Source organism: Sorex fumeus, unplaced genomic scaffold (assembly GCF_029834395.1).
Source record: "Sorex fumeus unplaced genomic scaffold, SorFum_2.1 ptg000002l, whole genome shotgun sequence".
NCBI lineage: Eukaryota > Metazoa > Chordata > Mammalia > Eulipotyphla > Soricidae > Sorex > Sorex fumeus.
Genome location: NW_026606059.1, coordinates 3,147,374 through 3,162,733, shown reverse-complemented (window position 1 = coordinate 3,162,733; position 15,360 = coordinate 3,147,374). Strand labels below are relative to the sequence as shown.

At 39.7% G+C, this 15,360-nt stretch overlaps 1 protein-coding gene across 1 annotated transcript in view; it reads left to right on the top strand.

Annotated features, from left to right (window-relative positions):
* ST18 (ST18 C2H2C-type zinc finger transcription factor) overlaps positions 1–15,360 on the top strand; it is a 128,084-nt gene that overhangs the window by 83,685 nt on the left and 29,039 nt on the right. Inside the window, exons 12-14 of the mRNA XM_056110497.1 lie at positions 3,153–3,268; positions 12,109–12,171; positions 13,220–13,288. Of these exons, the coding sequence (XP_055966472.1) occupies positions 3,153–3,268; positions 12,109–12,171; positions 13,220–13,288 (248 nt within the window). The remainder of the gene's footprint in view (positions 1–3,152; positions 3,269–12,108; positions 12,172–13,219; positions 13,289–15,360) is intronic.

The window sequence follows — 15,360 nt, the reverse complement described above, 5'->3', positions numbered from 1 at the left end:
TGCCAAATTCTCTCCGACATAGTCCTAGGATAAAATTATGATCTTCAAAATAAATACACTTTAATGCTTAAAATAAAAATTTACTAGAATAGATTTTTCTTAAGCTACATGATATTTGGGAGCTGATCTTACGTAAGGTGGGTATTTGATCAAACAAATAATTCTTCAAGGAGAACCAAAGCAGTAGGACAGAGACAAGATACTTGCCTGCACACAGCCGACCCCGGCTTGATCTCAGCCACCCCACACCATCCTCCAAACTCCATCTGCAGTGATCCAGAGTCCCTCGGCAGAAGTAAGCCTTGAGCAATGCCAAGTGTGATTCCAAATAAATAAGTACAAATAATTATTTCATTGATGAACAAGGCGAAGGAATAAGAATGATTACTTCATAAATTCAATTGCATCCATAAGAATTCATAGTACTCTTAAAGTTACCATAAAATTATACCATTAAATCATCACCACATATTACTATACCTGATTATTCATCAAGAATTATTTTTGTATGTATTTTAGGGAAATAATTTAGTCCTGCATAATTAATCATTTATTTCAAAAATTTATTTCCCTTGTCATAAAACAAATTCTGCTTGCAACATTGATAAATTTTTCTCTTTCTAGATGTGCATGACATCTTGAAGATTATTTTCTTTCAGAGAGTTAACTATAAGAGTTATGTTAACTCTCTGAAAGAAAATAATAAATTTGATCTTTTAACTTTAAGACATTTTTGTGTGTGAAAAATTCAGTAGCTAAACAACAAAAGGCTGTTCCACACTGAGACAATCTTAGATTTTGCATTTGTATCTAGCTTCCAGTAAGTCGAGATACTGATAAATCACACGCAAATTATGATCCACCCAAATCTAGATAGCACCAACTGACGGAAGTGATGGCATTTTCACTAGTTAAGTCGTTATTGTTAGGAATTGCTTCACTTTAAATATTTACACGATAAAATAGCAAACAGGCAAGCATCATTTATAACTTTTCCTATGAATTTTATGGAAGAGACATTTAAAAGTATCATACTAGACAAGTGTTAATGAACTGCACATTTTTTCTTGATTTTTAAGTGATATATATTTTTCACTATAGTTGTCATTGTTCCTCTGGAGTTTGGTTCCTGACCTTCCACCAAATACAGATTCTCAAACTGCCTGTAGAAAATGGCAATTATCTGCATGTAAACTCCGTATATCTTTATAGACCTTAAATCATCTCCAAATTGTTTGCAATATATAATGCAAAGGAAGCAATATGTAAGTAGTAGTTATATTGTACTGCTTAAGGAATAATTGCAAGAAGAAAGCCTATACGTGTTTATTACATCTGAAATCACTCATTGTAGGCCTAACCACACAGTAAAAATTTTAAGCGCATTTTTTATATCTGATAATGCAGAATGCATAAATGTAAAAAACTATTTTCAGCATTTATAATAAAGTAAATGGAATATTTGTAATTGATATCAAGCAATAAATTATGCCAAGTCAGACTGCACTATTTTTCTCTATAGTTAGTGCTGCTTAAGATACTTTGCTAAAATATTCACCATTGTATGGCCTTCTGTAAATTAAATTATTGAATTGTTATCCAAATAAGTAAGAAAAGCATTGAATTTACCTTTGTGTCCAAGTTTAATGGTTAGAAATATTCTTCTAGGGGGAAAAATTTAAGGACTTTCATTCTACTTATTTTGAAGGTAGACTTGAGATTATGAAAATCATACTTTTCTACCACTATTTCATATCCATTTGACCTCACTTTTTCTTGGATTATTCAAGTTAAGTTTTTTTTTTACCTTTAATTGATCAGTACTTTTGAGATTTAGAGCAGTTTACTATATCTTCTTTCTATAGTCTTGTTTCAATCCTAAATTAATATGAACTAAGTATTAAATTCATAAAGTATTCTATTTGTGACAAAAGTTATGTATGAAAGACAATTATGTCATTGAGAAAAAACAACATGAGTTTCTATAAGATTTTATGTATCACAGAATAAATAAATCATTTGAAACGATCAGTGAACTTCCTTATGTAATCAAGATCAGTATTAAGCCAGGAAAATAAATATCCAACAAGAAATTCTATTAAATGAATAAAGTCTTGCAAGATAATAATTTAACAGAAAGAACTTAAAAGCAGGAAGTGAGCTTTTTTCCACTCTAGAGAAGCCTGTGCTCTCTCCTGAAATGTCTTTCTTTGAACGCATCTCTCTCCTTCCTCCCTCTCATATTTCTCTAAGTATTTCTTTAAATGAAACTATTTTGCTTCACTAAAGAAAAGAAAAACGGATAGTGATGTAAAAATAAAATAAATTATTAAGTCAAACATGAGTTTAAATATTGAATTTAAATAATCACACATTATTTGTGAGAACATTCTGTAACCTAAATTTTTTCCTGTTTAAAACTTTGTGTGATTCAATATTACCATATTTCTTTCCCTTACCAATAATTGTTGTGTAGATAAACAACTAGTAACTTTATGTGCTCTGGGAAGTACTTGTTATATAATTAACTATGAAAAATAGGGCTGGAGTGATAGCACAGCGGTAGGGCGTTTGCCTTGCACGCAGCCAACATGGCCGACCCGAGTTCGATTCCTCCACCCCTCTCGGAGAGCCCGGCAAGCTACCGAGAGTATCTCACCCGCACGGCAGAGCCTGGCAAGCTCCCCATGACGTATTCGATATGCCAGACACAGTAACAACAAAGTCTCTAATGGAGACATTACTGGGCCCGCTCCAGCAAATCGATGATCAATGGGAGGGCCTTTACCTTTACCTTTACCTTATGAAAAATAGTAAGTTCACAGCTTAATTATATATGCCATAAAATTTTTTTGTTGTTTTATTTACCAAAATATATCTAAAACTAGCACCATGGATTAAATTTCTTTTTATCACTTAAAATAAAAAATGCCTAGCAATCAGGACATGGCCTTGTGTTCATCATCTTATTATTTCATCTGTAAATTCTATGAGGAATATTATCTACTATCTAGTATTAGCTATTAGGAACTCTTGAAGTCAAAACTCAAATTTTACTCTGCTGACTTCATATCCAGTTGAAGAACTTCATATCCAGAACTTCATATCTCGATGTTCCCTAACGCCTTCTGTGCATTCGTATTTTTTTCCAGAAAGATCCAGTCAGCGCCCTAGAAACTTTAGAAGAAAAGAAGTTCCCTGGAGAATCCTCTATTCCAAGCCCTAAGCCCAAGCTCCACACGAGAGATCTCAAAAAGGAACTAATCACGTGAGTGATGTGCTATGGCACATTCTGTAAGATTCTGGAACACAAAGTGTCAAATAATCTTGTCATCATATGTGATCTACATAGGTTAGGACTTGAGGAATGTCTTCGGGCAAGTTCAGCCAGTCAATATTGATTGTTATGTAGGTACCTATGTTCAGAACCATGAGGATCGGATCACATTAAGAGAGTTAGAAATCTAATTGATTAAAAACAGGGGTTGGCGGGCTGGAGAGATAACACAGCGGGTAGGGCGTTTGCCTTGCACGCGGCAGACCCGGGTTCAATTCCCAGCATCCCATATGGTCCCCTGAGCACCGCCAGGAGTAACTCCTTAGTGCAGAGCCAGGAGCAACACCTGTGCATCACCGGGTGCGACCCAAAAAAGCAAAAAAAAAAAAAAAAAAAAACAGAGGCTGGGGTGATAGAACAGCGAGTAGGGCATTTGCCTTGCACGCGGCTGACCCGGGTTCGATTCCCAGCATCCCATAGGGTCCCCCAAGCACCTCTAGGAATAATTCCTGAGTGCAGAGCCAAGAGCAACCCCTGTGCATCGCCGGGTGTGACCCAAAAAGAAAAAAGAAAAAAAAATGAGAAATGTTGATGTTTTGATGAGAAAATCTTCGCCTGAGATCCACTGGTCCCAATAGAAACTATAGGCATCAAAGAGTCTACTAGCTGTATTAAACTTAAAAATTAATTATTTGGATAAGAGAATCCATGGTTCCCAGCACCTTCTTAAAAAGTTTGATGGCTCAGAAAAGTTTAAAGACGAGGGATCTGAGTGTATTAAGTTCTAATTAAAGCTCTACGACCTTCAGCAGAGGGAGCAGAGCAGAGATCAGGAACAAGGCTTTGTGGAGTGTAGCTTCTCAGTGTTGTCAAGAGCCAGAACCAGACCTAGAGAGTGTGAGGGAGTGAAGGAAGCAGGACGGGTGCCCGAGAAGAAGGACTAGCTGGCTCACGGTTTGTCCTGAGCAAATCTCAGGTTGTCTAAACAGCAACACAAAACAACGCTGTAATGTTTCAGGAAGTGTGGTTGTGCAGAACTATTTAGAGGTTCGGGTGCACTGCAGTACTGGCTGGAGGCAAGAAGAGGATCTAAACCATTTGCACAGACTCAGATGCAGGAGCCTGAAGATGGGGCCCGGGACAGCGGCAGAGAGGAAGGGAGTGAGAAAGGAAAGGACAGGACACTCAGGTGTTGCTGGGGACACACAGGCCACAGGCCCACGAGGAAATGAAGCCCACCAAGAGGGCAGAAGAGACGGGGAACGTTAAGGGTGGGCTTCAGCTAAGTAGCTGAGAATTATGTGTTTTGATTTTTATAAATTTTATTTTCATAAAGTAGTTCACAGTAGTTCATTACAGATAATATTCAAACACCCACCCAACCAGCGAGCATCTTCCCACCATCTTCGCAGGTTGTTGTATTCCATTCTGGGACCATTTTAGCCCGTATATGAGAGCATCCTTCACCCAGATCCTCCATCTTCCAGTAGGCAGGGGTCACACCCACCAACTGCCCCCTTGGCGCCGTGTAATCCCATCAACGGCCAAGACCCAGAGACTATAAAACCCAGCTCCCGAACATCTTATTATCTCATTCTTGCTTTGGACAACCTGGCAGGTTACCGAATGTAACCTGCCCACACAGCAGAGTCTGGCAAACTCCCCGTGGCGTACCCAATATGCCAAATACCAGTCACAATGATGGGTCTCATTCTTCTGAACCTGAAAGAGCCTCGAATGTGGCACTTGTTAAAATCTCAGGGCTAGGACGAAGGAGACGTTACTGGTGCCTGCTCGAGGCAATCGACGAACAACAGGATGATCATGATCGTGGTCGTGATATAAGAGAATGCAAGCAAGTATGTTAAAGCCAAACACACGTGTTAAAGCTGAGAATTTTTTAAAAAGAATTTAGCACCCCACATTAGGAAGGTTAAACCCAAAGTGAACAAATCTTTGGGAAACGAATCATCTGAAATATTGGAGACCAGCCATCCGAGGAGCACTCAGAGGCATGGGGTTGGTGCCCCAGAGGGACGGTCACACTCCTGATGCAGGCAGCGTAGCCTGACATGTCCTCAGCTCCATCTCATACACACAGGATGACGCCCTCTCTGTTGTGTCTTCCCAGTCTTTCTCTCTTAGACAAGCCTTCTTGTTCTAAAAAAAAAAGACTGTACTAGGTAATATGGATGCAAGACTGTTAAATTTTATGTTAGCACTGTAGCACTGTCCTCCATTGTTCATTGATTTGCTCGAGCGGGCACCAATAATGTCTCCATTGTGAGACTTGTCATTACTGTGTTTTGGCATATCGAATATGTCATGGACAGCTTGCCAGGCTCTGCCGTGTGGGCGGGATACTCTCCGTAGCTTGCTGGGCTCTCCGGGAGGGGCGGAGGAATTGAACCCAGGTCAGCTGCGTGCAAGGCAAACGCCCTACCTGCTGAGCTATCGCTTCAGCCCTTGTGGGCGCAGGTACCTGCCAATTCCACAGAAGCCAGTGCCCACAACTCCTGACAGCCCAGTGCTCGCCCCCACTCAGCCCTCACCAGAGGGCCTGCCAGTCCTCAGCCTCCACGCTCAGCAAGATACTCAAAAGATCTCCAAGAAGATCGGAATTGTAAATGAACACACTCACATCTGAATTTACTCAGAAAGATGTGCCCGAGTTTGAAGGGCAAAGCTAGGAGCAAGATATGGTCTCCAGGCCTGCCAGGAGTAAATCCAGAGGTCACACTACCGGGTGTGACCCAAAACCAAAAAAGGCTACTTGGGAAACCTGGAATGGGATCAAGGTTCTCGATCATTATAATCAGAATGAAAGGCAGCATAAGGCAGTTTTCTGATGCTTCCATGGAAGGCAGAATTGGAACATAAATTCCATCCTAATGTGTCGCCTTTCCCTAAACACTATCTAACTAATCACAGCACTCCTCTTCCTCCCCTGTAGACTGGCTTACACCCACCTGCCCAGTCCCCAAAAGGCATTGCCTCTTATTTATCAAGTATCCTGACCCAACAAAGGAGAGGTTTGGATTTTTTGGTACTGATGTAAAAAGTTACTATACCATCATCAGGGCTGGAGCGATAGCACAGTGGGTCGGGCATTTGCCTTGTGTGCAGCCGAGCCTGGCCAAGCCGAGTTCGATTCCTCTGCCCCTCTCAGAGACCCTGGCAAGCTACCGAGAGTATCTCGCCCACACGGCAAAGCCTGGCAAGCTCTCCGTGACGTATTCGATATGCCAGACACAGGAACAATTGTCACAATGGAGACATTACTGGGCCCGCTGGAGCAAATCAATAAACAATGGGAGGACAGTGACTGTGACAGTGACCTTCATCAGCACCAGCGTCCAGGACCCTCTCCCACTGTCCCTATGTCACCTCCTGTCTGCTCTCCACCCCCCTCACCCAACCTTCCCTCAACTGCTTGTTAAGCACTTTCATAACCCAAGATCAAGGATTCTCCATTTTATTCTTCAGTTCTCCGGGAACCCATGTCCCTAAGTCCGGTCTTGGCCCCTTGGTCCTGCCTGATGGATGCAGAGGGTGCTGTTCCTCCTCAGTCCGTTTGCGGCACATGGCCCCTCTCACCTGTTAGCTCTTCCCTTCTCTTTTTGTGTGTTTGCTTATATGTTTTGTTTGGGGGGTCACGCCAGCAATGCTCAGGGGTTCCTCCTGGCGCTGCACTCAGGAATTACTCCTGGCAGTGCTCGGGGACCATATAGGATGCCGGGAATCGAACCTGGGGTGGCCCCGTGCAAGGCAAACACCCTCCCTGATATACTGTCTCTCTGGCCCCAGATCTCTCCTTCTTAGACTCATGTGGAGGGCAGAACTTCAGAACCCATCCTGACACTTGCCCCCTCCTGTTGCCACGCCCTCCTCCCAACTCCTGGCGTGAGACCCCCCTGATCTGGGCATCCCCCAGGCCCAGTTCCAGTGTCCACACATGCAGTGCCCCCCGCCTTGGCCCCAGGACACAGGCTCTGAGTCTCCAGCATCGCCACTGATGTCCCCTTTCTTAGTTCTTGTCTCCGTTCCATTTCTTCACCACCCCATCTTGTTTACCCCAGGTTCCATGTTCATTGACTTAGAAGCAGGGACTAAGCCTCAAATACTTTGCCAACTAGAGGGCCTTGCACACAGTAGATGTCCAGTAAAATTATTTCCAGCCAACCCAGAACTGACTTATCCTACTGAAGTGACAGAGGGGACAGAGGGGACGGGAATGCCAATGACGCTCACGACTGTTCCCAGTTCTGTGCTCAGGGGAACCTGTGGTGGCAGAGATTGAACCCAGACCCCCGCCTACACCCGGCCCGTTCAGCTCCGTGACTCAACCTGTAAATGATTTTTAAATCATCTTAGATTTTGCATTCCTTTACTAGTCCACTGGCTCGAATATCGTGTTCCCTTGTGAGTTTGATATTTACCTAGACTTTTGTGGCTGAGGTAATGTGACAGATGCCCCCAAACGTTCTGAAATTTCTATTTCACTCAACATTGTTTCTTTCCCCAAATTATCTTGGAAGGGCCTTGTACCAATTCCCTCAGGAAGCTGATATTCAATTTTTAATCTTTCATGAATTTATTTTCAGCGTATTATTTTGACTTTCTTCAAAAATTGCTTCCTTTTATCCTTTAAAGATAGATTTTGGACATTATCAGAGCCGTTCCAAACTAAATGTAGTGTAAAAGATTGATAATTAGACTGCATTAGCATTTTGGATAGAAAAATAAAGTGATTATTTTACAGTGGTTATTTCTTTTTGGTGTGAAGAGGGAAGATTTCTCTTCAGAGAGGGGAGATTCTAACAGATTTTGAATAATTTTTGGAATACAGTAATTAATTCCCTGAAAATTAAACCTTTTAGAATGTCATGTTCTCCATCGCATTTTACAGGACAGGTGAAAAATATAACTACTTTTTGGCTTCACTGTGTCTTAGTAATATATTTGCCTGGCAAGCTCCCCGTGACATGTTCGATATGCCAAACACAGTAACAAGTCTCACAGTGTTACTTGGCCCGCTCGAGCAAATCATTGAACAACGGGAGGACAGCGACAGTGACAGTGATGTTTCTAACAATTACACCTAATTCCTACCAAAAACAGGTTGTGTAGGATTTTATGTTATGATTCACATAAATGTGCTTAGAGTTCTCATTGCTGAGGGAACCAGCTAGTTTTCTTTCTCCAATTTGAATACTTTCACTTGCAAACCTTCTAGAATATACCATGCAAATGGTAGTGACACATGCTATTGTGAAAGACTCTAATTGGAAGATTTGTCAGCTACTAGCTTTTCCCACTAACTCCCTCCAATCTTTTTAATTCCATGACCTCCTTCTAGCACCAAATTTTTGAGAAATTAAAAGTTGGCAGCCAAATAAATACACAGTTTATAAGTAAGTTTCCTAAGTATTTATAGCTGGCTCGTTTTTTTTTTTTAAATCTTTGGCAGTTCTTTGCTTTTCCGAGGTCTTTTAATAGAAGTAATTCAAAAAATAGAAACGACTTTTAAAATAACTGTAATGCTAGATTAAACACTGAGTGGCAAGTTAAGTCCAATGTGAGGATTCCTAGGCAATCCCTAAGCATCTCTCAGGTTCTGAATATTCCAGTATACTATTCTGAGGAAAGATTGTTCTCCATGGTAAGACAACTCAGCTCAAATTTTAATTATTGTTATTTTCTACTTTATATGGTAAATATAAGTGTAGCTTCCACCCTTTATGTTTGTCCATATATGAAAGTTGCTGATGGATCCGGTGCTGAAAATAAAACACTATTAAACATCTTTGTAGGAGAGACGTGTTCCAACTCTTACAGTGTCTTCATATTTCCTGAAAATTACTGAAATGTGCCTTACAGGAGTACAAAAAATGCTTACAAAGTGATATCACTTAAAATCTCTAATATTTTAAAGCTATCCCTAAATAACTCTTTAAATGGGTAAATCATATGATTGAGACTTGGAGAAGCCTTCACTTTAGAAAGGACAAAAGAGAAACCAGAAATATGGGTGACATGATGGATTGACACCACTGTAAGCTGTGCTGACTCTTATTTTTCCAAAGGGCTAACTTTTGAACAGTAGCAGAGGAAAATAGATGACTGAGAAACTGAAGAATATATCATTATAGAAGCCTACATATATAAGAATATATCATTATAGAAGTTTTTCAGAATAATTCTTCTTATTTTACTTCCAAAGCACTCTTAAGTATACAGACTGTGACCAGTTTCTGAGATAAAATTCTTAGAATTTGACCTCAGCTCATGGCCTGAAATTTATTAGTTCAAAGAAACAATAAAGACAATTAGTTGTCTTTATTGGGTTTGAGGACTTGCCTTTGTGGGTTTGGTTTGGTTTGGTGTTCAGTCTTACTTTGGTCTCCGTGATCCACAACACTGTGGATGACAGAGTTCGTGTGTACCACGCGCCAGCACCAAAGCCTTCTCCAGGATCTGCTCCCATCTGTCCTGACTCAGGTTCTCCCTTGCGACTCCCGTCCTCGCCAAGGTAGACCAATTCTCAGATTTTGTTGCTTTTGTTCATTTTTCTCTTCCCTTACTGTGCTTCTTTGCTATCTTCATCTCCGGGGTGTCTTCAACTCGGTTTCATTTACTCCAGTTCCATCGACATAGAGGCAACTTACCTGATTTTATCTCTGCCGATGGCCAAGTAGCAGCTAGTATTCCGTTGTGTATATTGCCATCATTTATTTATCCAGTCGTCTGTTCTTGGACATTTGAGTTGATTCCAGTTTTTTTTGCTGATGTGAATAGTGCCCTCCCATTGATCGTCGATTTGCTCGAGAGGGCCCAGTAACGTCTCCATTGGAAACTTTGTTGTTACTGTGTCTGGCATATCGAATACTCTCGGTAGCTTGCCGGGCTCTCCGAGAGGGGCGGAGGAATCGAACTCAGGTCGGCCATGTTGGCCGCTTGTAAGGCGAACGCCCTACCCGCTGTGCTATCGCTCCAGCAATAGATATAGGAGTGCAAGTGTCTTTTCTAAATAGAGCTTTGGGGTCCTTGGATTGGGTGCCACGAAATGGAACTGCTGGGTCATATAGAAGTTTAATTCTTAATATTTTTGAAAGGTGTCCTTATTGCTCTCCTAAAGAGTTGAACCATTTGATATTCCCACCAGCAGTAGATGAGGCTTCTTTTCACCCCACATCCCTCTTATAATTGCTATTTTTTAATGTGTTCCAGTCTCACTGGTACAAAATAATAACTCATTGTTGTTCTGATTCACGTTTCCCAGATGATTGGTGATGCCGAGTTTTTCTTCATACTATATGTTTTGACCATCTCTGTGTCTTCTTTAAAGAAGTTTCTGCCCATTTTTTGATGGGGATTGATTATTATTTTGTTCACTTCCACAAGTGCTTTGTATATCTGGGATATTAAGTCTTAATCACGTGAAGGGTGGGAAAATATTCTCTCCCAGTATGTGGGGTGTCTTTTTATTCAGATCATTTTTGTTTCCGTACTACAAGACCTTAATTTGATGTGCTACGATTTGTTTATCTTTGCTTCATTTGTTTGACCAATGACATTGAACTATTGCATTTACTTGGCATTGAATTACCTCTAGATTTTAATGTCATAAAATTATGATTATGTTTTCCCTCAATATAATTTATGGACTTGGGTCTTATTTCAAGGTTATTAATCCATTTTGAATTGATTTTTGTGAGTGAGGTTTGAGATCACTTTTCACATGTGACTGAGCAGTGTACCCAGCATCATTTACCGAGGATATTTCTTTTCCTTGCTCTTCTCTCCTCTCCTTTGTCAAAGATCAGCTTTTTGTATATCTGAAGATCGTTACTGGGCTCTCAATTTCATTCTGCTAGTGTGAGAATCTGCCTTTATCCTAATACCATACTGTTTTGATCATAATAGCTTTACAGTATAAGTTAAAGTTGGGGAAAGAGAAATGTCCCATCTTTTTTCCATGATTGTTTTCACTATTACGCCACATAAATTTATAAATCTAGGCAGCATTTGGTTAATGTTTTTCTTTTTTAAAAGGTCTTGGGTATTTTTATGGGGAGACAAAATTAAATCTTTATATCACCTTGGGTATGAGTGCCATTTTTTCAATATTAATCCTTCTGATACACAAACAGGAAATGTGTTTCCATTTCCTTGTGTCTTCCCATATTTATTTTAGTAGTGATTTATAGTTTCCCTTATAAAAGTATTTTACATGTTCTGTTAGGCTTAAATTTTTGTGGGCTTTGGATGAAATAGATCACGTGTTTTTTTAACCAAGCTGTCTATTTCTTCCCATATAAAATGTCAGTTTACATTTCAGTCTTCTAAGATTTCAAATCTTTTCAAAGATTTTCTCTTTTTCAGAAAGTCTTTAAAATGTTTAAGAAGGATTTCTTGTCTTTCTCTTTAAAAACATCATAAAATTCTTTATATTGTTGGTGCACATATTTGTAACATCACTTTAATTATTAATAACAGGTTTGTGATATCTGCTTCTTATCACAGTATCACATGTGCATTTTTCAAAGAATTGAAAATAACATGCATTGTTTAATCATAATATCAGTTATACATATATTTTTGCATCACTTTCAACAGTCATTAAATCGGAAATTTGGATGGTATGCTGGAAGCAGATCCTTAAGATGGTGCCAGTTTTCTTGTAGCTAGTGTGCTAGCTCTTACATAACATACATCCGTAACTCACTACCATCTGTATAATTTATCTTGAGAAACAGAAGCTACTTAGTAAACAGAGCAAATAAACTCACAAAATATACTTGACTCTAATGATTTGCTTTTCGACCCAGATGCCCTACACCAGGATGTGATGGAAGTGGTCACGTGACAGGGAACTACGCGTCCCATCGCAGGTAATGATGACTCATGTACAGTCTCTGTCTGATGTCTCATTCTAATTAATTCTTCCATATTACTAGAGTTTCAATACCTGGATATAAAGAGTGAGTAGGTAGCTACATGTTTGGTTTTGCTTTTCAAAAACAAGAGCTTCGGTCTTCAATCTTTTCACTTACGTGCTCTAGAAAATTATGATTATTGACCAATAACTGGTGGCTTTGTTTTTACATTGTAGTATTGGTCACAAACAAACCTTGGAGTATACTCCAGGATCTTATCTCTGCTAGCTTTCAGACTGACCCAAGGGAAATAAAACAGTACTCCCACAACTCACAATTGGAGATGGAACACCCCCATACTGAAGAGCAAATCAAAATTTTTGGAACACTAAACAGTTCAAGGAGGCTGTATTTAATCCTTCCACTCACCTCTTCACTGAGACAAAGCATTTTATCATCTAATTTAAGAAAATTTCATGACATTTTATTTATGGGCATTTTGTATCAAATGACTACTTTGGGGTTCTAGAGACAATTGCCTTCTACCTGGGTGCTGGTATAAAATGTGGGTGTGGGTGGGGTACTGCCCACTGGTGTTTTCTGTCCTGTCCCGATGGTGCTCAAGCCCTGGATTCTGGGCCCCATGATTCAGCGGTCAGGCCTGTTTATGTGGCCATGCAGCACAAGGGCCCACCAGGGTCAGCCTATGCTGGGGTCAAACTCAGGACTTGCACGTGCAAAGCCTACATTCCAGCCTTTGAGCCATCACCGAGGCCTGTCTTAGAACATTTAAGCCATCATCCCTTGGTGATGCAGTCGCCAGCATTCATTGTGTCATCGACTTCTAGAGCCAAGGAAGCTCACTTTCAAAACTCTCCTTTTGATAACACACCAGACTGCTTAGAACAGCAAAGCCTGATCAAAGCCAGTCATTCTGTTCCTAACCCCAAGAAACCAGTACACCGAATTGAGGTTCAGACACTCAGGATACCATTTGAGTCAGACTTGTACGTCAGTATCACATGTTGTTGCTTGTTAATTTTTTTTTCTCATTCTTTTCTAGTGTTTCTGGATGTCCTTTGGCGGATAAGACTCTTAAATCCCTCATGGCTGCTAATTCCCAGGAGCTTAAGTAAGTGTTGGAAATGTGTCCTCCACACCTTCTTCCGCTGTGGTACGGCTCTCGTCTTTCAGGGCCAGTGTAGCCACTCAAGAGTTGTAAACCATGCCTGCCCTGGCCATAACCAACACTTCCTCTCACCCAAAAGTTTTAATGAACCAAGACCAAATCACTTAAATTCTCTTACTTTAATCTACTTTCTTTGGGTGTGTGTGGGGGGGGGGGGGGGAGTTGTACTTGTACTTTACAACTATTTTTGAAGCAAATTATGTCATAGTTAAACTGACATAGTTTTCCCATTCGCTTTCAGAATTTATGTACTAAATCAGACATCTGAGGGTGTGGCAAAGCATTTTATCATCTATTTTAAGAAAAGTTCATGACATTTTATTTATGGGCCTTTTGTATCAAATGATTTCTCTGGGGTTCTAGAGACAATTTTGGTTCATTTCAACCTCAATGATGGAATCTCAAAGCTACATATTTATTAACTTTTACTTACTAATTTAATTTTCTCTATTATATCGGTGGGAAGGGCATCTCCCAAGAAACTGGCAGTTTAATGCTAGGTGGGATCCAAAACTTAATTAAATTTGCTTTAAAATGATCTTAAAGGAAATGTGTACTGCTAAATCTAGTGTTAAACTGCTTGTGTAAATAATAGAATCAACATATGATTAAATCACAGGTAAATATCATATTTTTCTTAATATTTTGTCAATGTTTCCATTTTCTAATTTGCTTATATTTTATCTAAAAAGTAGCTTATGAAAGGTGTAATATTAAAATAGAAAACAGTAAGTGTGAAGCATACATCTTTTCTCATTTTCAAAGTGTAAATAAAGTCAATTGGTTATACTAGTGTGGATTCTGAAAATTATTGTCCTGAAAGTTACTGCTGTCTTTTTCTATTCAGAAATTTGAGATGCCAGGTAAAAATTAATAATTAGTGTGTTGAAAACAGAGAAATTTGACATACTTTACCAACTAATATTTATTCAATATTTAATAAGATTTACTTAGCTGCTCTAAATTCTATATTCTAAATTCTATATTGCCATGTCTTCATAATAATTATCAGTGTTCTTAAGTATTTTATTTAAAAAATTTTAGAAACGGTTGACAATCTACTGAAAGAAAACATATATTAAAAAGTTCTATTGCAATAGTCAGCATTTGTTTCATCAAAAATGTAGAACTTTCTTTTTTGAATTATATCAATAAAATAGTTTATTATGAATAAGTCTTTTTTTCTTTTTATTTTTTAGAAATTTTGTGTTTTTCATTAAATAAGTATGATTTACAATGTTATTGATAATTAAGTTTTAGGCAGATAATATTTCAGCACTGGAGAAGAAAAGATGTATTTCATTGATCTCCTGTTTATGTTATTGTAGCAGTGAAGCATTTCAAAGAAAATAAGTAATTCACAAAAACAAGCTAGAAAATTGTTTTTACTTAAGGTGAGACAAGAATTTTGCATAGCCCAGATATAAGGTATGGGTTATAAATTTCGGTTTCCTATCGAAATCAAGTTTTTTTTTAAGGAGAGAGACATAGCGGGGGAGTAAGACAAGACCTCCCGGAGGTCACAAGAAAAGCAAGGATCCAGCGCCCCAAACGCATCAGAGTCTAGATGTGAGAAGCCTGTACGGAGCAAAGCCACTAGCGTCAGCGGAGCTCTAAACCCCACAGACAGGGGCTGGAGAGATAGCACAGCGGGGAGGGCGTTTGCCTTGCACGCGGCCGACCCGGGTTCGATTCCCAGCATCCCATAGGGTCCCCTGAGCACCGCCAGGAGTAACCTCTGAGTGTGGAGCCAGGAGTAAGCCCTGTGCATCGCCGGGTGTGACCCCAAAATAAATAAATAAATAAAATAAACCCCAAAGACAGTCTCTGCATTTTCACACACGCCCGTGAGGTAGAGCACACTCAGGCAGAGGAGGAACTGGGCCTAGGGAGACTGACTCTCACATGGGATGCGGTCGAACATCGTAGGTCTGGAATACTGTGGCTGACAGCGCTGTAACTCACGTTGCTTAGAAATATTTATTATGTAAATGCTAGTATTTTTAATTTCTCTC